The sequence below is a fragment of the Delphinus delphis genome, chromosome 6 (assembly GCF_949987515.2).
Source record: "Delphinus delphis chromosome 6, mDelDel1.2, whole genome shotgun sequence".
NCBI classification, from domain to species: Eukaryota; Metazoa; Chordata; class Mammalia; order Artiodactyla; family Delphinidae; genus Delphinus; species Delphinus delphis.
Window position 1 is genome coordinate 102937911 of NC_082688.1, and position 25878 is coordinate 102963788.

At 38.4% G+C, this 25878-nt stretch overlaps 1 protein-coding gene across 1 annotated transcript in view; it reads left to right on the forward strand.

Annotated features, from left to right (window-relative positions):
* Nucleotides 1–332: 332 nt before the first annotated feature.
* Nucleotides 333–25878, forward strand: part of PPP2R2A (protein phosphatase 2 regulatory subunit Balpha) — an 83554-nt gene continuing 58008 nt past the window's right edge. Inside the window, exons 1-2 of the mRNA XM_060015191.1 lie at nt 333–624; nt 2468–2542. Of these exons, the coding sequence (XP_059871174.1) occupies nt 618–624; nt 2468–2542 (82 nt within the window). The 5' untranslated portion in view covers nt 333–617. The remainder of the gene's footprint in view (nt 625–2467; nt 2543–25878) is intronic.

Here is a 25878-nt window from a genome sequence, read left to right on the forward strand (position 1 = left end):
GCCGGCCCCAGAGTCCAGGCACTGGCGCGACGGTGTGGGCGCCGATGTGCAGCAGGACCTCGGACTGGGACTGGCAGGGCGGGCAGAGGGGGAACCGCCTGAGACAGGGAGCGCGCGGGCCAGGCCGGAGGGCACGCAGCAGGCGGGGCGAGGCGGGAAGGGGCGGGGCGAGGCGGGAAGGGGCGGGGCCAGGAGCCCGCCGGGCCGCTCCCCGCCCCTCCCCCTCCGCTCCTCGCTCCAGCCCTCGCCCCGCCCCGCCCCTCCGGCCCAGGCCTGCGGCTCCGCCCTCCTGGTGACGTCACTGGCCAGGCCAGCCGGCGCCATTTTGAAAGTGGAGTCGCCTGCCCTGCCGCTGCCGCCGCCGCCGTCGCTGTCGTAGCCGCCGCCGCCGCCGCTGGAGAAAGAGCAAGAGTGGGGAAGACCAAGAGTGAAATCCACCATCCCGCCGGCTGGTTTGCCAGCCCCTCCTTCCTTCTCCCCCGACCCCCGCCCCCTCCCCCCACAGGTGCCATCCGCCGCCATCCGCCCTCTCTACCCCCCCATCCCCAGGTGAGGGGGGTGAGTTCAGGAAGCGGAGACCCCGAGGAACCCAGCAGGGTCACCATTTGCAGCGCAACATGGCAGGTAAAGGAGAAATCACCCTCTCCACTGACAAGGCACCGCTTCCTTCCTCCTCCCTCCATCACCGCCTAGCGACTGCTTGCGCCTCTTGGAGAGCCACGGGGCACCCCTGGGATTTCAGGGAATTGGTCAAGTGGGCTGGGGTGGGGGTGGGGCGGGTTCTGGAGAGGCGAGTGGTCGCTGTGGTATCGAAATGGCTTTGAACTGGAGGGCTGGAGCCTGGGCATGGGTGGGGGTGGGGTGTGTGCCGGCGAGCTGAGGGGTAAGGCGTGGGTGGGGCGGGGTAGGGGCGAGTGCCGATTCGTCCCTGCGCTTGGGAGCCCGGTGGAACCTCCGCCCCCGCCCCCCCAGGGGGCTTTTCTGCAGCTCTTCCTTCCTTTAGTTCCTATGTTTCTCTCTGCTGCAAGCCTTTTTGGGTGTTCCTACAAATATATTTTGCACTGAGAAGGAAGAGTGCTTTATAAGTTGAAATACAATGGGGACATAACGTGTATTTCTTTCCACTGTGGGTACGTATATTTTTGAGACTGTAAGCCTGAATTTTTTTTTTGTTTGGAACCATCTCCCTTTCGTTTTTTTTTACCCTTTAGGTCCAAAGAGTGCAAGGCCTCTAATACAGCGAGTTGCGTGAAAAATGTAATTTTAACTTTCCGTTTTGCATGTTAGCTTTTGTGCAGATGTCCTTTTCCCAAAAGGGTTTCATGGAGTTAGTTAAAATAGTTGTGGAGCTCAGAGATATAAATAGCCAAGAGGAGAGAGATTTAGGTAAAAGCTTGGGGCGGAGGGGGGGAGATGCAGAGAGAAAACCAGGTTGGAATATTTAGCAAGGAATGGAGGTGAAGGAAGAGAAAAGTAATTGCTTCGAGGATTATTTTTGTGTATTTTGGTGTTGCTGAATATCTTCCTTCATCTAGTAGAATCAGTCCTAGATCTAGATTCAGTTTCTTTCTCCATAGATCCAGGACATTGCCCCCTCCCTGCTTGGCAGTGAAATGGAAACATTCAGGGACTAAACCAGTTTTCCGTGCTTTTATCAATATTTAGATAGATAATTAAACCTGTAAAAAAGTTAACATATTGGATTGACTTAGGGTTTGCTATGCATAAGTTGCTTTTTGGCCTTGTTGAATGATTAAGTGAAATTAAAATTGTTCTGCACAAGATGATGACAAATGAGCGAAATTAATTCTTTGCCAGGTCCTTTGGATTCTGACGGATTAGGTGAAGGGAGGCAAACCAAGCTTCCTTTTGGCAATCTCTTCACCAACATTCAATTCAGTTTCTTTTCCTCTCTGGAGCCAGTGATTTGCTCGTAATGAACTGCAAAGAAATGGGTGGTGATGTTGTGTTTGCTGTATGTGCGCTGTGGTGATAGGGTTCATATGAATCATCGCTCCTCACCCAGGCAGTAATGTTCCTGAAGTTTTCTCTTCGTTCCGTGTTTTATGGTAGCTTAACCTTATTAACTCTCCTGCCGCCTTTTGTAGCCTTAAAGGAAAACTCTTTAGCTTTCGGTATTTACTTTTTTCTGGTAGGTCTTGCTTGAAGTAAGGCTTTTACTGTGTTTGAGGGGAAGGGAAAATGGAAGGGAACTTTTGAACTGATGTACAGTGGTAACGATAGTACATGGCCTTTAAATATTTCAGACCTGGAATCTCTCTCTCTTTTTTAATGCAGTACCAACTATTGGGGACTAACCTTTTTCCAAATTAGTGCTGTGGGGTGGTGGTTGTATGTGTGGGCAGTACCAGGCTGTTAGTATCATGCCAACTATGGATGCCGTCTCTGTTTATGAGAGTAAACATGAGTAGGACTCAGTTTTAATTGGTATGTTTTCTTTTTCCAGGAGCTGGAGGAGGGAATGATATTCAGTGGTGTTTTTCTCAGGTGAAAGGAGCAGTAGATGATGATGTAGCAGAAGGTAAGAAAGCATTTAATAATGCAGAATTTGGATATAGAATCTTTCCAAAATCTCTGTTGCTGAAGGATTTCCTTTCAGCTGAGTCTGTTCTAGTTTAAGAACATTTTATGTTTGTTGTCCAAGCAGGGAAAGAACAGTTTTAAAAGTCACCTTTCTGGAAGATAATCTTAAATCTTTTATTACTTATGCCGTGTTTTATTATTATTTTTTCCTGAATAAAATAAGGAGCACTAGATGATGATATATATAAAACCGTCACAAGAAAAATCTAAGGTCCATGCGGTAAAGGTGTCCTTGCTGTGTAAATTTCACGTACAAATAAATGGTGATGAATTTTCATGGTTGTACACTGCTTTTAGATAATTTAGTTGAACTAGGTGCCATCAATATTTAGCTCAGAAATATTCTTGATAGCATCTTCCATTTTGAGGGGAGATTTTTAGTTTTTTTGGACTTGCCTACTATGAGAGTGTGGTGTTGATTGGCATATTCTGTGAAGAAATGCTGGCTCAAATGATGCATTTAATTGTCTTATAAAGATTAACTTAGGTGGATAAGAAAATAACGGTGTTATAGATGTATAGCATGTCTTCTGGAGAGCTTATTGTTGTGTATTTTGAAGCTGGATTTGATCAGTGGAAGGGCTTTAGTTTTCCCCCAGATTTGTTTATTAGTGTATTTCAAAATTCTAGTTTTGAAACTCTAGGATTTTACATTCATTTGAGATGGTCTTAGATGGAGGAAGTCTTGAGATGGAGGAGACATTATATTCAATAAACTAGTTTTATTATTTCATTGTTCAGAAATATTAAAGTTTGAATTTTAATAGTATTGTGTGTTTGAATTACAGTAGGAATTTTCTAATACTCAGATAATTAAAATATGTACTTTTAATTTTCAAAAATTTGTCTAGTGAAAATTTATAAATTATCTGTCTCTAGATTGTGTTGTCCTCATAATAAGATCCTATTTCTGACTTACGGTCAGTGTACTGTTTGTTTTGAGGGTTTTTCCAAGGCCACGGTAGGATGATGGCCTTGTGTTGAGCCAGTTGAATGCTTGGATTTGCTTGTGTCAGTGTTACTCGTTTTTGGTTTTTTTTTTTAATTTTAAAATTTATTTATATTTTTAAAATTTTGGCTGCGTTGGGTCTTCGTTGCTGCGCACGGGTTTTCTCTAGTTGCGGCGAGCGGGGGCTACTCTTCGTTGCGGTGCGCAGGCTTCTCATTGCGGTGGCTTCTCTTGTTGTGGAGCATGGGCTCTAGGCCCGCAGGCTTCAGTAGTTGTGGCACGCGGGCTCAGTAGTTGTGACTCGCAGGCTCTAGAGCGCAGGCTCAGTAGTTGTAGCGCACGGGCATAGTTGCCCCGCGGCATGTGGGGTCTTTCTGGACCAGGGCTCGAACCCGTGTCTCCTACATTGGCAGGCTGATTCTTCACCACTGTGCCACCAGGGAAGTCCTCAATGTCATTCTTTTTTTTTTTTTCAATGTCATTCTTAATTAAGTACCTGATCAGTTTGCTGAATTGTGTGGGGAGCCAACTGGCATACATTGTACTTCTGATACAGAGCACTCTCACATTTCTTTCTATTGAATCCTCATCTGTTTTTCAGATGAGAAACTGGAAGCTTAAAGCAGTTAAGAGACTCACTGATGGTCATACAAATAGTGTAAATCAGGGTCTTCTGATGAAGCCTGTGGTGTTTGGCTTGTTCAGAGAAATAAATCCTAAGTTGAAGGGAGGAGTCATGTGTTACTCATTTTGTAATTCCATTACCTATTGAACAGTAGGCACTCAGATATTGGATCATTAGTTCTGTGCTGTTGTGTAATACTCGCCAAGTTATGAAAGTGCTGTATACTTGAAAAACGTTCCTTTGTTGTTGTCCATTTATTCCCTTTATCAAAGATCTTCTAGGGGCCTCCTAAATGCTGAGCACTAGCGCTCCAAGGTGTCTAGAATACAAACCCTGTGCGTAGTTCACTGTTAAACAGGCAAAGACCACATGCATTTGATTTAATCAGAAGAAATTGATGATTCCAAACTTAACTGAACCAAATGATAGTTTGTGACATGTATGATGGATCAGTGGTAACTTTCTTCTGCTAATATTTAGTAACTGCATTTTGCAACTGATTCATTAAATAATTTTCATCTGTGGTTGTTAAATATTACTTTTAACATACAGTGCATTCCTAGTATCTTATCCTGAAGCTTGGTATGTATATTTTAATAGAAACATGATTTATTCTAGTACCTATGTCTATACAAATGCAATAAGTATAAAAAGCACCCAATTTTCAAATTATGCAGCTTTAATTTGGGTTTTTTGCATACTGTAGTTTGCACATCATAGTCTATTATGTTTATTTTACTAAGAGAAGGTTTACTTTTCTGAAATAAAGTAAGATTAATACATTTCCCCCTTGGTTTAGATTATAATCTCTAAATGGGTTACATCTGGCTCAACCTTTAGTTTAGCTTGCCTGTTTTCTGTTAACAGTACATCCTAAGTTCTTTTCCATCAAAGGCACCAAATTGTCTTTCCCCTCCTACATGTATTCAGCTGTCATGGCATACTCTTTTTACTTCTGTAATGCTTTAATCTTCTTTCCATACCCACTTTTACCTTGGTTAAGGTTCTCAGTATCTCTCATCAGGATTGCTCTAACTTCCTAAATGATTCCCTGCTTCTTGTCATGTTTTGCTTCTAAGTTAATCTTAAATGCCGTCCCAGTTTTATTTTCCTCAGAAATCTTTAGTGGTCAGTGTATCCACAGGCTTATGAATTACATTCAGATATTTTAGTATAGAATGTGAGACTTCTCACTGGTATGGCCCCTACTTCTCTAAGTTTATTTGCTAGTGTGGTTTACGATCCAGCTAAATGGATACAGTTCTTCACACAAGTCCTGTACACTCTTACTTTGGGGACTTCGTGATTTTTTTTTTTTTTTTTTTTTTTTGCTGTTCCTACCTTGGAAGGCCTGATACTCCTGCCACAGTTCTCTTATCAGAATCATACTTATCCTTCAGGTCATGCCTGTAACCCTTTTACTACTCATCTCCCTTTTTTGGGAGTATTTTAAGAATCTACCTTCGTAGCACTTTGTATTTATAATATTAGTACCCCAAACCTCTACTGTTGTACTGTAAGCTGTATGTGGGACATTCTATATATAAACTGCTATGCTTAAGAGAAAGCCTGGAACACAGTAGGTATCCAGTATTTATTGAATGGAGGAAGAAAATTTACTATAATGAGGTTATGAAGGGGGACAAGTATGGGTGAAAGGTAGCATGACTGAGACATACTTTTGGCAATCATGAGTTTATTTACTTGGCAGCTTTGTAAGTGGACTGATGGTATATAGCCGTGTAGTAGAAAGAAGCGAGGAGGCCTTGGGTTTCTATCCTAGCGACAGACTAGTATATGTCACTTGTGGTAAGTACTCCTCTGAGTTCCAGTATGCTTAGCCTTAAGAAAACAGAACTGGATTAGGTGATTTCGGTTGTTCTTGTACTCTTAATCTTGTTAACTCTCAAAGATGTCTTAGAAAAGAGACAGCCCCACATTATTATTACTGGTAAGTTAAATTGTTTGAGATGTTAGACTTTCTGGGGGCCTTAATTTAAAAATAAGACAGTGGACTTAGTTACTCAAGGCTCAGAATTTTTCCTTAAATAACATTACAGAACTAAGACAGAATTTTGACATTTGATCAGATACTCTCATTGTCTTTTGGCCCATGTAAGCCCTTCAGGACAGTTACAGCCTGTGTTGGGGTACTTATTCTGTGCACACACGGCTCTTCAGGCACTTTAAGTAGTTTACCTTTGATGTAGCTGATTGTTTGGGAGAAGGATGAGGCACTAAAATCATTCTCATGTAGTTTTTATTTTAACCTTCATAGTTAACAGTAATAACATTTTATCATATCCTGTACTTTTAGTTTTTCCTTTATTGATAGCTATTCTCCCATGAGAAGGTAGGTCAGAGCACAAAGTCCATGGTTTGAATCCTGCCCAGTCACCTACTAGCTGTGTGATCTTGGGCAAGTTAACTCAACCTCTTTGTGCCTGTTTTCCCCCTCTGTAAAATGAGGATGACAGTAAAACTTGTCTTAGGATTTTGTTTTGATGATTAAATGAGTTAATATTCCTAAAACAGAAACCCAGCACATAATAAGGGTTTAGCTATTGTTATTACTTGAATATTTATGATGAGTAAGGGAGAGTAGGAGAATGAGGAAACTGGGCAATTGTCTTTAAAGGCTATTAAAAACTTCTCATCAGCCAAAGTGAGGAAAATGGTATGTGTATGTTTTATACATATTCTCTGATTCCACAGATACAAAGTTCAAAAACATTTAGAATTAAACCATAGATTTAGAGACACATATGAAGCTGGTAAAACTCTATAAAGAATAGCTACAAAGTAATTAACTGTAAAAGCCAGGATAGTGGTTATTGTTAAGCAGTGATAGGCAGTTGTGATTGCCAGGGGTTCTGGGAAGGCTCATGGGGTGGCAAATTGACCTGGATGGTGGTTGTACAAATGTTTGTAATAACTGATTAACCTGAAGATTGTTGTTTTGATTTTGATTTTCTGTATTTGTTAGACTTCACAATGAAAAAGGTTTTTAAAAAATCCCATACTATACTAAAGGGTTTAGAATGAAAAATGGCAATCCCTTCCACACTCACTCCCTAATCCTCCTTAGCCCTTCTCCTGAAGGCAATTATGTTGAACCCTTCTTCTAGCTGTTTCCCTTGGGCTTAATTACATTTTTTGTGAATAAAATTATATTTCTATTTCTTTCAATTTTAGACATTTTCAATTGACTTCCTTCCATGGTAGATGAAGATTAAGCTGTTGACGTTTTTGTGCGTTTGCCCCAGCGTTACATCACATGTTGTGGTTAAATTAGAAGTCAGTGCTTACATTGTTACGAGGATGCAGATGTTCTCTACTGAGCTGTACTACACTGTAGTGTTGCTCATTTCTTGTGCATCCCTTCATTTTCCCTGAAGCTAATAGTTGCCTGTTTTTTAATTTGCCTAGTTCTTTTGAATTTTTAAAAAAACTTCATTATGGAGATTTTGAACATTACAGGAAGAAGATGGAATAGTATAATGAACTCCCATCACCCAACATCAACATGTGGCCAGTGCTGTCCCATTTATAACTTGGCATGACTTGACTCCTTCCCAGTTCTTTGTTATTTACTAATAGAGATATTATTGGTTTTGTTTTTAAAATCTAGATTCAACAAACTAGAAAACCAAGTTCATCATTTTAATGTGAAACAGTAAGGAATTTTTCCTCATGATTTTTTGCAGTAGCAATTCTGATAATTTGTTAATTTGTTCAAATTTTACTTGTGAAAATAAAATTATTAAAAATTCAAATACACTTGGATAATCTGAAGTGTGTAATTTTGGGTGAAAGATAAGGAAAAATTAACCAATATTGGTTATTTTAATTATTTTAATGCAAATTTTCACTATTTAATATTAAGTATTAAATAATAAATTTTTATTATTTTCATTAATTAATGTAAGTATACTTTTCCTCATCTCCATATTTGATATTCTTAAACTTTCTTTTATAGGATATTATTTTAGGGTATGATTTTATTACATGAAGTCAGTGAAACTTGGATCCAGATGTATTGCATCTTTTTCAACACTGCTTCCTGTTTATTTTTGGACTTAGACTTGTGGACTGGTTCTTGGAAAAAAAACTTTCATTGGAGAGTCTAAATACTCCCCGAATAAGGACATAAATAAAATTTGAGAAGCAAATAATCTTTGGGGTATCACACAAAATTTGAGGGTTTTAAATCCATTCAGTATGTTTTATGCTACAATATAAATAGATTTTAAGATCATTTGTGTTCTGTGTTTCTTAGAGTAGTATGCATGTTCGATTTAGGCACTAGGGTCAATTTGTAGAAGAAAACAGTAGAACCCCATTTTTTGCAAATTTCAGAATATTGGCACATCAGCTGTATTCCAGAACGTAATGACTCATAGCAAAGGTATTAGTTAACATTCTTACCTTGTTTCACATGTCACACATCTTTCTCTCAGCACTAGCATTACTGCTGACAGAAGTCTGGTACTAATGCAGTACCATCACTTAAAGTAGTGTAACTTCGCCCATTAAATAACATGAATGATCATATTTATCTAGTATTAGGCAGTATCCTTGTTTTCTTTTAAGATGCTAAAAATTTTTTCTTACCCCTTTATTGGTAAAAAAAAAAAAAAATTACAAGAGATAATGGCATTTTGTCTCAGGTTACTAAAATAAACCAAAAATTACACTTAGGTATTTTTTAGTACTCTCTTTTAGTGAACTATATTTTAAAATTTTTGAAGATTGTGGAATAAGCAGAATGATGAGAGACTGAAGGAAAGAATTAATTTTATTAAATCAGTAAAAAGATTACCATATATTACGTATTTATACATCTATATTTGCCTAGTTGAGTTGCAGGAAGAAAGGTAAACTTTATTTTAAGCTTCTTATGCTGTTAAATAGGAAAATTAAAGGGTTGGAGATAGATGTTTTAGCTAATATTCTCAATTACAGTCTCTTTTCCCTTCTCTTAGGTGATAATGGAAATTAAAATTGAGTAATCAAAGGTCTGCAAGTTGCTTCCTTAGTAGAAGGAAAGAGAAGTAAAGTCTGGTAATATATAAATTAGATTTCTCAATTATGTGCCAGGTACTGTTTTAGGTGCTTTATTGATATTGTTATTAATCTTTGAAATAAATAGATGCTGTTGTTTTTCCATAGAGACAGGAAACTTGGCTAGGAAGGCTAGTTTACTAACTGTATCCTTGAGCAGGTGGTAGAGCTGGGATTCTTACCTCAAACCTTTAAATTTCCCTAATGTAATTTTATTTACTTAAAAACTTGAGCTGCTTCTTTTAGTTTAGGTGAAGGTGTTTGAGGTTGTTGGAATGTGACTTGTTTAGAGTTTATTTGTAATGCCAAGCAGATTATTGTTGTTTTGAAGTAATTAAATCCAACTTGGAGATTTACTGAATCTTCTGCTAATGGAATTCTTAAGCTAGGACATTCGATAAGGGGTTTTTGAACCTTCTGATGTTGTATGTAAAGTTGTAATGTGTGTGCTTGTACGTAGGTGCATTTTTCTGGTCACAGGGGGTCTGTAACCACTGTCAAAACAGCGATCATTTATTCCATTTTGACGTGTGGTCTGGCAACCCCTCAACTGTGTCAGAACGTCTCTGAAGTTGAAACTATTTTCATGATAATATTTGCCTTTTTCACTGTGTTGACATTTGCACCAATGGTACAAAAGTAAGGGTTGGTAAATCTGCAGGCAACTTAGCATGTATCAAGGCCTTGGCACCAAATGGTACCAGTAGTCATGGTAATCTTCATTGCCATGTACCAGCAGTTTTAAAATGCCAGTTTTACGTAATGTCTTTGATGAAACAGTAAAAATTAATTTTGTCAAGTCTCTGCTATTGAAAGTCTTGACTCTTGAGTACATGTGTGTTGAACATTCTGTTTGACAGAATGGAAAGTACACTTATACCATTCTGTTATAGACCAGACAGAGTACAGTGGTTGAAGGAAAAGTATGGGTGCAATTATTTGTTTCAAGCTGAAGTAGTTGCTCTTTTCATGGAACATTATTTTTACTAGAAGGAGCTACTGACAAACTACTCAGACTTGTATATTTGGCAGACATTTTCTCAAATGAACGGTGAATCTGTTACCTCAATGGACAGTATTTGTTGCCCGTGATAAAATCTGAGCTTTCAAGCAAAACTCAAAGTTTTGGAAAATGTGTATCTCCTGAGCTTGATAACTTCTGAATACTTACAGATATTTCAGATGAGATCAGTAGTAATATTAATGATTGTGATTTTTAATACTGTGTAATGAAATGTGTCAACATTTGGAAAATCTGCATAACTGAATGGCCAATGCTTGTGATGCTAAAAAGTTATGCATAAGTAAAAGTGCAAGATAGAGCAATGGATTCTAATATAACAGACAACTGGTATGGTTTCAGACCCCACAAACCTTTAAGAAACTATCACGTGTTGAGTTTTGCTGTAGTATCAAAGAGATATCCGTAGTACCTGAAAAGCCTATTAAACTATTCCTCCCAGGACTTCCCTGGTGGTCCAGTGGTAAAGAATCTGCCTTACAATGCCGGGGACACAGGTTGATCCCTGGTCAGGGAACTAAGATCCCACATGCCTCGGGGCAACTAAGCCCTTGCGCCAGAACTACTGAGCTAGCGAGCCTCAACTAGAGCCTGTGTGCTGCAAACTACAGAGCCCACGCGCACTGGTGCCTGTGCGCCACAACTAGAGAAGAGAAAACCCGCACGCCACAACTATAGAGAAGGCTGTGTGCTGCCACGGAAGATCCCACATGCTGCAACTAAGCCCCGACACAGCCAAAAATAAATAAAATTTAATAAATAAAGCTTAAAAAAAAAGTCAACATCTATTTAAAAAAAAAAAGGAAACTATTCCTCCCTTCCCAACTACATACCTAAGACTGGATTTCTTCATATATTTAACCTACACAACATAGTGTAGTATGTTGGATGCAGAAGCAATTAAGAGAACCTCAGCATCTTCTGTTAAGTCAGACATTAAAAAGATTTGCAGCAATGTAAAACAATGCCGTTCTTCTCACTGATTTTTTTTTGGGGGGGGCAATAGTCTCTTTTTTTCTTTTTATAACTTTTTTGTTAATGTGTAGGGCTTTTTATTACATTCTTATTTTTTGGCTGCTTTGGGTCTTCGTTGCTGCACGTGGGCTTTTCTCTAGTTGCGGCGAGTGGGGGGCTACTCTTTGTTGTGGTGCATGGGCTTCTCACTGCAGTGGCTTCTCTTGTTGTGGAGCATGGGCTCTAGGCATGCGGGCTTCAGTAGTTGCCACACGTGGGCTCTAGGGCGCCCAGGCTTCAGTAGTTGTGGCGCATGGGCTTAGTTGCTTTGGGGCATGTGGGATCCTCCCGAACCAGGGATCGAACCCGTGTCCCCTGCATTGGCAGGCAGCTTCTCAACCACTGTGCCACCAGGGAAGTCCCCGCTTATTACATTTTTAAATAAGTAAGTATTTGAAAATTTAAAATATCTTTGAGGTCTTCAGATTTTAATAGTATAAGGAAATCCTGCCATCCAGAAATACCTCACAACTGTGGGCTTAGTCTGTTAATTTCATTGTTCTATTGCTTTAAAAGAATCTCATGGGGGCTTCCCTGGTGGCGCAGTGGTTGGGAGTCTGCCTGCCAACGCAGGGGACGCAGGTTCGTGCCCCGGTCCGGGAAGATCCCACATGCCGCGAAGCGGCTAGGACCGTGAACCATGGCCGCTGAGCCTGCGCGTCCGGAGCCTGTGCTCCGCAACGGGAGAGGTCACAGCAGTGAGAGGCCCGCGTACCGCAAACGAACAAAAAAAAAATCATGAACTATAAGTGATCAGAAAGAATCATAAAGTGCTGCTTTTGTGCATGTGTATTTAAAGCTTTCCTATGACTTCAGATTGTTTCAGCCTACTTACTCCCTTGCTGTTCTTTAGGTACCAAATTAAATCTGCCTTCAGTTTTTCAGGGCTTTTCCCAGTATCTCTGCTGAGGTCCAGCTATCATTAATACTTAATGTAGGAATACTAAATTCCTTAAAGCCTAGTCTAGTGCCATTTCTGGGTTGGCTGCCTGGTCATTAGAAATGAGTTGGTGCCCTTGACATTGTGTTTTATTTTGAACCCGACATGTAGTGGTTTGATGTGTTACTTTTTTCTTGTAAGAAAGTCACAGAATTGGCATGGTAACTATTTTCAACTCTTAACCACTAAAGGGAGGAAAGGAGAAGGAACAGTGTTTTTCTTTAAATTCTACTTTAAAATGCAGCATAATTCTATATTTAAATAGTTGCTGAGTTTCCCATTTGAAGAATGCAGTATCAACTATTTATTGCTTAGTATTTTCAGGTTTTTTTTTGTGGCTACTTTTCTACCCTTTTAAAAAAATTGTCAAAGTATGTAGGACTTTTAAAACTAGCTTTACCAATTTTCCATCCATGTTTAAACATTTAAACATTTTTAAATAAACATTGAGTTTATTTTAAAAATAGCTAATTTTTTATTAATATGGACATTTTTAGTTAATGTTAGCTGTAGCTGATTAAAATGTCATCTAGATCTTTGCCTGTGGCATATGTGGAATTCCTGGCAATTCATTATTGAGTGCTTCTGTGTGCCACTATACCAAGGGTCAGGCTCTTGTAATTTTAGTTTCTATAGGTTGACTTTCTCTCTGAATGTTCAGATATCAACTGGAATTTTCTTTTCTGAAGTCCTTGAGTGATCTCTTTTATCCAGTTCAAGGGGGTTCATGGAACAATGACCCTGTTTAAGAACCTCTGCTTTAATCTAAAAATTTGTCTGTGATTATATGCCTATATGGTTAAGTTGGAGGAGTCAAGGATATTTTATATGGTAATGATAGTTTTTAGACTATTAAAAGGGTATTCTTTCTTAGGAATCTTGTTAGTACTTACTGTTACTGATATAATATTAGAGGGATGAATCTTCTAACTGGACCTGACAGCTTTAGTGTATTCCCATCTTGATTTTTTTTTTTTAATTAAAAAACTGCTGTCTCCTTAACCATGGGTAAAAATATTACAGTGTATATTGGATTTTTATCTGATTGCTTGTTTATACTTCATTCAGAAGGAATCTAAATTCTTCTTCAGTAGTCTGTATTAAGAGAGAAACCGAAGTTGGTAAAAGGGATTGGTGGGAACATTTTTTAAATTATTTGAAAATCTGGAACAATGTTACTTTTTAGAACTTGCCATTGTAGTTTCAGGTCAGCTGCCTATGAAAGTGGAAACAACCTTTTTGGTGTTTCCCCACGTCTGTTTTTTTTTTCTTTCCCAGTTTACCACAAGGTGAGAGTCTTGTGGGCCTGGAGTAGATGTGTTTTTAAGATAGCATAAGAGGAATCTTTAATATTTTCTGTTGGCTAATAGATTGGGAAGGCTGTATTTCAAGAAAACAAGCTGTTGTAGGCAATCAGTAACTCTTGTCAGATTCCTTATGTAGGGATGCAACATTAGAAATGGTTATAAGAATTGGTAGCGGGGAAGGGACTGCTCATAGTCTTCTTTTTTCCCCTTGACAAGAATTATTTTTGTCTAGCAGCAGATAAGTGAAGTACTTTTTAGCTCCCTAATGTTTTTATGTTTTTTTCATTGTAAAAAAACACAAAAACATAAAGTTTACCATCTTGACCATTTTTAAGTGTACAGTTCAGTAGTGCTAACTGTATTCAAATTACTGTGAAACAGGTCTCCAGAACTTCATCTTGCAAAACTGATACTGGACCCATTAAACAACAACTCCCCATTCTCTCCTCTGCCCTGGTATCCACCACTGTGCCTTCTGTTTCTGTGAATTTGACTAGTTCAAATACCTCATACACGTGGAATCATACAGTATTTGCCTTTTTGTGACTGGCTTATTTCATATCCTCAAGGTTCATCCATGTTGTAGCATGTGACAGGATTTCCTTCCTTTTTAAGGTTGATTTCATTTTATGTATATACCACATTTTGTTTTTCCATTCATCTTTTGACAGACACTTAGTTTGTTTCCACCTCTTAGCTATTGTGTACTTCTAGCCTTTTTATATATAACTGGGGTTCTGTGGGGAGGAACATCCTATAAGTACTTTCTGTAAGTGATTGGAGGTGGACAGGAAGAACCCTAAGCAGAACATGAAAGTATCAGATTAGAGGATATTAAAGAATACAGATCGGTACTGCTGTGATACAAGTCTGTTATCCCAGATTAACAGTTTGAGGACAAGAACTGGGTTACATTATTTTGTAGGCTATTTCAGGATAAGGTGAGGCAAAATCTAAATTTTTGACCAAAGTTTCACCTCATTTGCAGTTTCTGGTTAAAAATAGAAAATCCCATAGATTTTGTAAGTCACATTTCATTACTGTAAAACTAACAGTAAAGACAGTCAGTATGTTGTTTTGTGTGTACTTTAATTAGGCAAAGTCTTCACCATAATAGGAAAATTTGATAACTGCATTGCATTTCTTTATAATGAAATCGTAGATAAGGAATGACCAAGGTTGCGTTTCTTAACAATAGCCTTTGAGGTAGACATTATTGTCATTTTGTACACAAGGGCACTGAAGCTCCAAGAAGTTGAGCAATGTTAATCTAAGATTATGAGTTAGTAAAACTGTTCTATTTTTTAGGCTCCCACGTTGCTTCTGTGTGGTTCAGCTTAAAAAAAAATACTATTTGATTAAATCTAAATCTCTGGTTCTCATAGGGAATGGTGCTAGGGTGAGACCTTAGGTATTCATCTACAAGTCAACAAGTACTTTTTGAGTGCCCAATATTTTGGAGAATGTGAGAGAAATAGAAGACATGAGTCCATCACTTAGGTATATTAAGGAAGGTCAGTTTTATTACAATAAGCATTCTCCATAACACATTGTTGCCTTTGGTATTAACCAGTTCATGTCACCAGGAGATCCTTGACTAATCGTATGTAAAACTTTTATAGGTAATGCTGGGATATGAGTAGTAAATCATTTCCCCTTTTCCAAGTTGACTTGACTTTGCTTGATATTGAGATGGTGTTGTAGTACACCTACTTGGTTGCTCAAAGAATCACATATATCTCAAGTCTCTTTTTTTCTTTTATGAGATGTCTATATTTATGCTTTAGAGAAACTAGTAGTGTATAACATTAAGTAGTAGTGTTAATTCTGAGGGCTCATAACATGAGCATTTTCCACATTTTTGAAAGAGTTAACTGCAAATAAGCTGTTATCAGTTGGAGGGCCTTTATTCTGTGAAAGTAGATGACAGTTGTCACGAGTGTAGGTTGAAGGCATATGGAGATGTTTGTATATGTTATTTATAGCTATGATGGTAAGAAAATCGAATACCAACTAGAAAGAAAACCCCACTATAACTTTGAAGTGTTGTATTTTATTTATGTAACTGATGCCCAAGGACTCATGGAAATAAAGTGAGAGCTAATTGAAGTTATTTGGAAGTTTCTTTACTGTTAGAATTATAGTCCTTTAAGTTGGGAATGCTCAGTTCTACTCTGGGAGCATTCTGTTATTAACACATACTTGTTAAGCATGTCTCAAGTCTTTTTAAGACATAAATACGTCTTTCAGTGTTTTCAGATGGTCATGAGTTGAATTTACTAATGATTATAACTGGAGATTTCTCCAGGCAAATGTTTGTGGTAGTTTACAAGCGCTTTTGTCCCTTTCCTTTGTATCCTGTGTTTCAAAACCTTCATTTGAAATTTGGCAGTTCCTTAAAAAGTTAAACACCGATTTGCTGTGTAACCCAGCAATTCTACTCCTAGGTATATATCTAAGAGAATTGAAAACCTGTGTCTACAAAAACTTGAACACGAATGTTTATAGCAACATTATTTGTAATAGCCCAGAAGTAGAAACAAACCAAATGTCTGTCACCTGGTGATGTAGCCATACGGTAGAATATTAAACAGCCACAGAAAAGAACGAAGTACTGATACCTGCTGCAACGTGGATGAACTTTGAAAGCATGCTAAGTGAAGAAGCCAGTCACAGAATCCACATACTACATGATTCCATATATATGAAATGTCCAGAATAGGCAAATATATTGAGATGGAAAGTAAATTAGTGGTTGCTAGGGCTCGTGAAGGGTGGGAGTAAGGAGAGTGGCTGCCAACAGGTACAGCGTTTCTCTAAGGGGTGATGAAAATGTTCTGGAACTAGATAGGGGTGATGGTCACAAAATTCTGTGAATACAGTAAAAACTGCTGACTTGTACACTGAATTTGAAAAAATAATAATAGTTAATAAACTAAAAAATAAACAGGAGAGACAAGGTAGGATTCTGTTTCTTAAAAAAATTTCTAGAGCCAATTAAAAACTCCCATTTACAAAAGAAAAAACTTTCATTTTGTAGTACTTCTCATACAGACGATATCTACATCTGACTTTCTCCACTGTAGTAAGCAAATCTAGTCTGCATATCTTTTTTACAAACCAAACATAAGGCAATTATTTTTGTATTTTACTAACCAGAATTTAATGTAAACACACACACACAGACATATACAGTGGTAAAGACAAACAGTACAAGAGGTATACCTAGAAAGCATGTCTCCCTCTTACCCCATTCTCCCAGGTTCTGTGTCCCCAGAGATACTGTCACAAATTTCTTATATGTTATTCCGGAAGTATTGCATATTTGCATGTTTTTAACTTAATGGAGCATGTTCATCATTTTAGATTTAAAAGAGGAAAATATATTCCAGAAATCCATGATAGGAAAGGTCTGTAGGCCCCCTTAGCTACCAATTTCTTTTAACTGGTCTGTGATTTCTATATCTTCAGCCTGAGGAGTTGCTGAGAAGGTTGTATATGTTTGGGATGTGCATCTAGGTGTGCAATTAGTGTGCAATAAAGCTAAGTAAAATTTATAATTATTAATGTCTAAGATATCAAAGTCTTTAAAAATAACAGTTTGGGTTCATTGATACCTGGGATCTGTGTCTTACCCCTTATTAAATTAGATCTTGAGCTTTCTGGAATTGAATCTTACTGTTCCTGGTAGAGTCTGAAGTGACCTGGTCTTTTTGGTGATTATTTAATTAAGATTATAGTAGATGTTATAGAGTAGGCTAGATCCCAAGGACCTAATTTTTTTTTCTACTGTGTCTTTCTGACCGTTCAATAAATACATAGGTCCCTTTGTTCACATATCCACCATCTCTAATTCTCAGATGAATTTCTTGGGAATTTGGTTAACATTGTTTAAAATGCTAAAATGTCCTGATTTGTATACTGCTCAGTTGATGAGAATACAGCTTTATCAGATTCTTGCTATGTGGTAATTTGCTAATGTCACAGATTTTTATTCTTTAAGGAAAAATAACTTTCTGAATATAAACATAAAATGTTGATATATTTTTAAAAAGTGCTCATTGGGCTTCCCTGGTGGCGCAGTGGTTAAGAGTCCACCTGCCAATGCAGGGGACACGGGTTCGTGCCCCAGTCTGGGAAGATCCCACATGCCGCGGAGCGGCTGGGCCCGTGAGCCATGGCCGCTGAGCCTGTGCGTCCGGAGCCTGTGCTCTGCAACGGGAGTAGGCCACAACAGTGAGAGGCCCGCGTACCGCAAAAAAAAAAAAAAACAAAAAAAAGTGCTCACAAAACTTAGCTGATTGCCTACTAGTGTAAGCATTTTGCATGCATTATCTCATTTAATCTCTGAGGATAGGTATTACCACTTTCATTTTATAGATGAGAAAATCAAGGATTAGATAAAGTAAATTGACCAAGGTCACACAATTGGTAAGTGGGGGAGCCAGGGGATGAACCTTGGTTTCTTCTGACTTCAAAACCATCATAAGTAAGTGAAAAAAATAAAACCACATATAACCTCACCATTTTAAAATAACGTCTATTAACATTTTGGCATAGATCTTTCCAGTGTACAGTCCTTTTTCTGCTGTGAATGTATATTTTCAAAGCTGGCATTACACGTATAGTTTTGTATTATGCCTTCTTCCCAGTTAACATTTCAGAAGATAAATGGCTGTATGTTATTTAATTGGATGTCTGGTATATTTAATTTGGACATTTCATTTGTTTATGATTTTTGCTATTATAAATTATGATGAACATCCTTGTGAGAATTTTATCATTACTTTAGGGTATATTTCTAGCAGTAGAACATAATAGTCAAAAGGTGTGATCTTTTTTTTTAAGGCTAATGGTATGTATTACCAAATTGCCATAGAAAGGTGGTGTTGGGTTTCCCTTCCTCCACCAGTAAATGGGAGTGCCCATTTCCTGACCTGTTGACAATGTCTGGCACAATACTACCATTCAGAAAAATCTTTTCCACTTACTTGTTTGTGTGGGTTTAAGTGTGTAGATTCTGGCCCTGTCCTTTGTCTGTTGTTCTTTGGGGGTGCTTGTCTTTCTTATTCATATGTATCAGCACCCCCCCCATCATATTGTACCTGAGAGAGGTTGTATGGAAGCACAAAGAAGAAATAATTTGGGTCAAGAGTAGATGGGGAAAACTTTGTAAAAGAAGTGATTTTTGTTTGTTTGTTTTTGACAGGCAAAGGAAGGCCAAAGGGTAAGGAAACAAACATTTGAGAACTACTGTGTGTTTTCTTATCTGTAAATGGGGGTAATTAATAGACTTGCCTTGTTATTCAGAGGATTAAATGTATGTGCGTGCTCAGTTTTGACACATAATAAGTGCTCAGAAGATTTAGTAGGTGCAGTTATTTAGTTATGTAATGCTAGCAGATTAACAATTAACAGAAGAATAAAAGCCTATATGAGCCCGTTAAATTAAAAAAAATCTAGTTGGTTTTGAAATTTGGGGCAGGTTACAGGCACTTTCAGTAAGTATATGTTGCATTAATGACTACAACTGTAGTTTGCTTGGGTTAGGAATTTGGGAAATCCAAAGACAGAAGTGGGAAGATTAATTTCATCAGGATTGGGGTCAGGCTGGGGTTTGGCACTTTGCCCATTCATTTGACTAATTTAAAATTAATGTGTGGCAAAATAAACTCAAAATGGATTAAAGACCTAAATAAACTCAAAATGGATTAAAGACCTAAATGTAAGACCAGATACTATAAAACTCTTAGAGGAAAACATAGGCAGAACACTCTATGACATACATCACAGCAAGATCCTTTTTGACACACCTCCTAGAGAAATGGAAATAAAAACAAAAATAAACAAATGGAACCTAATGAAACTTAAAAGCTTTTGCACAGCCAAGGAAACCATAAACAAGACGAAAAGACAACCCTCAGAATGGGAGAAAATATTTACAAACGAAGCAACTGACAAAGGCTTAATCTCCAAAATATACAAGCAGCTCATGCAGCTCAATATCAAAAAACAAACAACCCAATCCAAAAATGGGCAGAAGACCTCAATAGACATTTCTCCAAAGAAGATATACAGATGGCCGACAAACACATGAAAGGATGCTCAACATCACTAATCATTAGAGAAATGCAAATCAAAACTACAATGAGGTATCACCTCACACCGGTCAGAATGGCCATCATCAAAAAATCTACAAACGGTAAATGCTGGAGAGGTTGTGGAGAAAAGGGAACCCTCTTGCACTGTTGGTGGGAATGTAAATTGATACAGCCACTATGGAGAACAGTATGGAGGTTCCTCAAAAAAACTAAAAATAGAACTACCATATGACCCAGCAATCCCACTACTGGGCATATACCCTGAGAAAACCATAATTCAAAAAGAGTCATGTACCACAATGTTCATTGCAGCACTATTTCCAATAGCCAGGACATGGAAGCAACCTAACTGTCCATCAACAGATGAATGGATAAAGAAGATGTGGCCCATATATACAATGGAATATTACTCAGCCATAAAAAGAAATGAAATTGAGTTATTTGTAGTGAGGTGGATGGACCTAGAGTCTGTCATACAGAGTGAAGTAAGTCAGAAAGAGAAAAACAAATACCATATGCTAAGACATATATATGGAATCTAAAAAAAAAAAAAAAAAGGTTCTGAAGATCCTAGCAGCAGGACAGGAAATAAAGATGCAGACGTAGAGAATGGACTTGAGGATACGGGGAGGGAGAAGGGTAAGCTGGGACGAAGTAAGAGAGTGGCATGGACATGTATGCACTACCAAATGTAAAATAGATAGCTAGTGGGAAGCAGCCGCATAGAACAGGGAGATGAGCTTGGTGCTTTGTGACCACCTAGAGGGGATGGGATAGGGAGGGTAGGAGGGAGATGCAAGAAGGAGAGGATATAAGGATATATGTATACATATAGCTGATTCACTTTGTTGTACAGCAGAAACTAACACAACAATGTAAAGCAATTATACTCCAGTAAAGAAGTTTAAAAAAAAATGTGGGGCAACAAAATTTCAAGCTTTTTTTTTAAAATTTTTAATTTTTTGCATCTTCCCATTTTTCTCAAGTTCCTCCAGTGTTTTGTTCTTCCCTGTGATTGTATACTCTACATCTTCTCTCAGGAATAATATAATTCGGGAGTGAGGGGGAACTTGGAACAGGCAGTAGAGCCCAAAGCATCCTTCACCATTAGTTTCATTTTCCCTGAGCAGCTAAGAGTGGAGTTTGGGACACCTGAAGGTGTGATATCAGGAAAATCCCATTACAGGTATTGACCCCTAATTACTGAGGCTCTAAAAAAGCCCTATCGGGTACCCCCCGCCCCAATCTAAGGCAACATTATAAGTACATTATTCTTTTATATTATAAGTATTTTCCCACTCTTCTTTCCTCCACTTCTCAGCTGTTTCTATGATGATCTGAATGCTTTACCAAACCTTGAGTAGGCTGACGAGTATATGGATAGCTCATAAAAAAGGCGTCTGAAGAGAAAGCAAGTTTTATTGTACCAGTGAGCACCCTATTTCTCTCCTCCATTCCTTATTCAGAGGTGTGCTGTTTTGTTGTCAGAGGGTTGGTGTTAGCGCAATACAGGTACTTCTCAAGCTTTATGTGCTTACGAATTTCCTGGGAATCTTGTTAAAATGGAGATTATGATTCTGCATGTAGATCTCGGGTGGAGCCTATGATTTTGCACTTCTAACCAGCTCCAGTGACGGCCGTGTTGTTGCTGCTGCTGCTCTGGTGGTCTGTGGTCCACACTTTGAGCGCCAAGGCAGTTTATAGCCTTTTTTAGGGGAAGGGGAACAGGTACGGTAGTCTCTTAATTCTTTTACTCAGCATTTCTGACATACTGAATAGATCCATTGTGCTCTTCTCACATCAGTTAACAGTTGTTCAATAAATGAATAAACACCTCCTGGGAAGCTTTGTACTAGCTATTAAAAGAACAGCTTGCATCATAGTACACTACACTTTAGCCATCCCTAATTGTTAGGTTAAATCCATGTTTGCAAGTTCAGTTTAGCGCAGGCCAAGATCTTGCTATACTTATAGGCTTGCTTTTGCTAGTTTGCTTTTATAAGTAGATTGTCCCCCAGTGCTGTGAAAAGGATGAGTTTAAGAAGTGAAATCTTAACTCCTTAATTGGTTGTTTCATAATCTCTAACACAGGTTTCAATAAGTATAAATGACTAACCTTTTAATTTTTATGTTTGTGATTCTGCTGTTTGTTTCATTAGCCTTGAGTGACCTTTTCAGTCTCCAGTAAGGCTTTCTCCCTCCCCGGCCACCTAATCTTAGTTTTGTTTTAGGCTGATTTTCATTTTATCCATATAGCTCATGTACATAATTTAACAAGTCATTAGTTTCAAAATGCTTTTGAGGAAGATTAATAGTTTTCTGTCTCTCCTCACCTATCCTCACCTTGACTCCCCTTCAAACTCTTCTTGCAGTTTCTTCTGGTATTTGTTTTCCTATTTCTAGGGAGATGCTCATACAGCTCTTTATCAATTTTAGACATCCTCAGGTATAAATAGTAGCTACGAATTGAGCTCTATTCTGCCCCTCTTACTGCTCCTGCTCTGTTTCCTCAGGATGGTTGTACCATTATTATTGTTTAAACCAATGTTAGAGTGAGTTTAAACAGGCTGAATAATGCCTCCCTCCCCCTCCCAAAAGAAGATACCCACTTTGTAACCCTGGGAATGAGTGAATATTATATGACGAAGGGATTTGAGATGTGATTAAATTAAGGATTTTTTTGAGACAGGGAGGTTATTTGGGCTTATCCTCCTAGGCCTTAAATGTAATCACAAGGGTACTTGTAAGGAAAAGAGGAGGAGATAAGAAGATCTGAGGAGGAAGGAGTAGATATGACACCAGAAGCAAGAGGTTGAAGTGAAGCAAGGAAAGGATTACAAGCCAAGGAATGCAGGTGGCCTCCAGAAGCTCAAAAAAGGCAAGAAACCATATTCTTTCGTAGAGTCTCTAGAAGGAGCTAGCCTAGCCAATACCTTTAGTCCAGTGAAACTGATTTTGGACTTCTGGCTTCCAGAACTGTAAGCAAATACATTTTTGTTGTGTTAAGCCACCAAATTTATGGTAATTTGTTACAGCGGTCATAGGAAACAAATACAAAAGTAGACATTATTATGTCCATATAAATACTGTTCACACTGCCAGGTAATGAATTATGATTATATCCTTTCTGCTATAACATTGTTTTTTCTAGGGATAATAATTACCGTGTTTTTCCATCTGTTGTTGTTTTTTTGTTTTAATCTACCATCACTGTTTTCTTTCTACACCTTTCAGTAGCCTTTCAGTATAGTTTTCTACATGGTCAAAAGAATCAGGTAATCAATTATTTTCTCTCCCCTCGACCCCTGGAGTTCTCCATCATGCTGTTTCAGTCTGAAGTGATTTGCTTCATTTTCTGTGAATCTATCACTGAATCACCCTCAAATCCTCTGACAGGAGACTAGCTCTCCTGACAGTGTTTTGAAGCACATTGGATGTTCTACCAGTTTCACTTTTGCCTTGAGCTCTGTCCCTCTGATACTCTGGGTGTTTTCTAAGTTTATTGCTTAGCCTTGGGATTTTCCTTTGTTCTTATCATTTTCACATCACCATCGTGGGAACTCCTTTTGCCCTTCCTGTGTTGGATCTCCTTGTTCCTGGATGCCATGTTTTTTTCTTTCTTGGTTTACTCCCTCATTTTAGTGGTGTACAGCATCTGGTATGTCATGAGAAAGATTTCATGGGTGGTAGTTTTTGAGATCTTACCTGCTTGGAAAAGATGTCTTTATTCTGCCTTCACACTTTTGGGTTTGGCTGGTTATTAGAAATCATTTTTCCTCAGAATTTGGAAGGCATTTCTTCTGTCTGCTACTGTCCAGTGTTGCGAAGTAGCTACTGCTACTGCTACTGTCCAGTGTTGAGAAGCCTGTTGCTCTTCTGTAGCACACTATTTTATTTTCCTCTCTGGACGATGTGCTATGGTGTGAGTCTTTTTCGTTAGTTGGGCCAATACTCGTTGGCCCCTTTAAACTTGCAGATTCATTTCCTTTAGTTTTTTTCTTCTCTGTTTGTTTCTGGAACCCCTAATATGTGAATCTTGGACTTTCTGCATTGATCCTCTAGTTTTTGTGGGGGTGTTTTCCTTTCTATTTTCCATCATCTTTACATTTTGTTCTTTCTGGGAGAGTTCCTCAATTTTGTTTCCAACTCTTTCACTGATTTTTCCAATTTCAGTTATTATATTTTTAAAAGCTTTTTGTGGAGTATTCCTTTTTCAGCAACCTCTGTTTTGTAGATGGAGTATCTTTGAGAAGATCAATCTAATCTTGGCATTCCATTTCCTTTGAGTTCCTTTGACAGCGAATCAGCTGGTGGGCTCACTGTAAGGTGATGAGCCGGGGATTCTCAGCGTCTCAACAGAAGGAACACTTTCAGAGGCAGGTGTGTGTGTGGGGTGTCATATCTTAAGCCTGGCTGCTGGCATCCTGAGAGCCAGGAAGGTCAGCTCATTGCTGAGTATGCATCCTTTCACTTGATCTCGTTTTCAGTTTGGTACTTTGCCTTCAGCTCCAACCGATATCTTCTCTGGCTCAGTTTCTTCAGAAACTAAATAGCTCTCTCCTCAAGAGTAGGACTTCTCTGCATCTTATGTAGATGTTTCAACCAGTAGCCTTGTTTTGAGCCCCATGTCTCACTGTTGTCCTGTGCTGGCCCCTTGCATGGTCTGCGGTCTGCGGGGTGAATCTTCTGGTCTGCGGGGTGAATCTCCTCGTCTCTCCTTGGCAACCCCCTCCACGTGCTTTTAGTTTTCAGTTTCCTTTATTTTGCTAAGTTACCTGATTTCCATTTTCCAGCACATTTGTTATTGTCCTCTGCTGTTTCCCTACATGTTCCTTTGTTCTTATTGTCTTAAACTGTTTTTATTCATTTATTGTCATTTTAGTGGGATCTAAAGGGAAGAGTTAAATGAAGTGTTTGGAATCTCCATGTTTAACAGGTAGATCAATAAATATAGTTCTGTTTCCTTCATGTGGCAGGACACTTGGTAATCACTCTGCCATGGAACAGGAGAATTCACAGAATTCATATTTCTAATTCTTTTAATGTAAAGGTAGACTTAATTGTTTTCTCATATTTAAATTCTAACGTTGTATACTATTATTCTCCATATACTATAAACCTTGGAAAATTGTGGAATCTTTCCCTCAATTAGAACAAAAAATGAGATAAATTAAAGTAAAAGACACTATTTTCAAACCAAATTTTAGACATTAAGGAATCAGCCAAAAGGAGTGAGTTTTTAAAAAATTTACTATTATAATTTTTAAACTTTGAAGTGTATTTTGATACATTAAACTCTGCAAGGACCAGGTCTTTACTGTGCTACCTTCAGCATCTGCAGCAGTGTCTGCATACATAGTAGAAGCTCATGAGATATTTGTTGACTGAATGCATATGTGAAATTGTTCACATCTTTAAAATGTCAGGAGAAAGCTTGAGCTTTATTAAATATTAATGACTTTTAAGGTTTTTTTTCTACTTCTAAAATCACTTTTAATTAGTTGAAATGTTTGTCCCAAAGTGAATAAAATAAGATTATAGTCAGTTACTGATTGCAGGGCAACTAAGTTCATAATTTTCTACTGGGAACATCACTTATTCCTGAAACCAAGACAGAATTAAGGGAGTAATAATTTTTCTCTCTTTTTATCAGGAGCACTCATCCCCTGATATTAGTACTATACCATTTGTATACTTAGTTACCAGGCTGCCTCTGCCTACCTCTGAGATCTTTTCTGTCGTCTCCTCTTTGTGTTCCATGAACATACACATACACAGTCTTGTTCTTGTTGAAGGCTTTCAACTTGCCTTTTTAACCTGGAATGTACATTACCCAAATTTTCGCATGGCCTTACTACCAGTGTAAGTTAACTCAAGTCCCCGCCCAACCCCAAAGTACACTCAGTGTTATCTGCTTTTATTCCTCTTTTTCACCCGCATTATTATTTGAAATAATCTTATTTATTGTTTGCTTGCTTATTATAGGCTTTCTCTCAAGTTTAAAGTTTTCACGCATGAGGCATTGAACTCTATTTCTACCACTTTATTCTTAGCATCTTGAATAATCTCAGGCACGTAACAGTATTTGGCACACTCAGTGGGCATTTTGTAATTATTTGTTGAAAGGGTATATAAATTGTGCAGCGTTGGGCTTCCCTGGTGGCGCAGTGGTTGAGAGTCCGCCTGCCGATGCAGGGGACACGGGTTCGTGTCCCGGTCTGGGAAGATCCCACATGCCGCGGAGCAGCTGGGC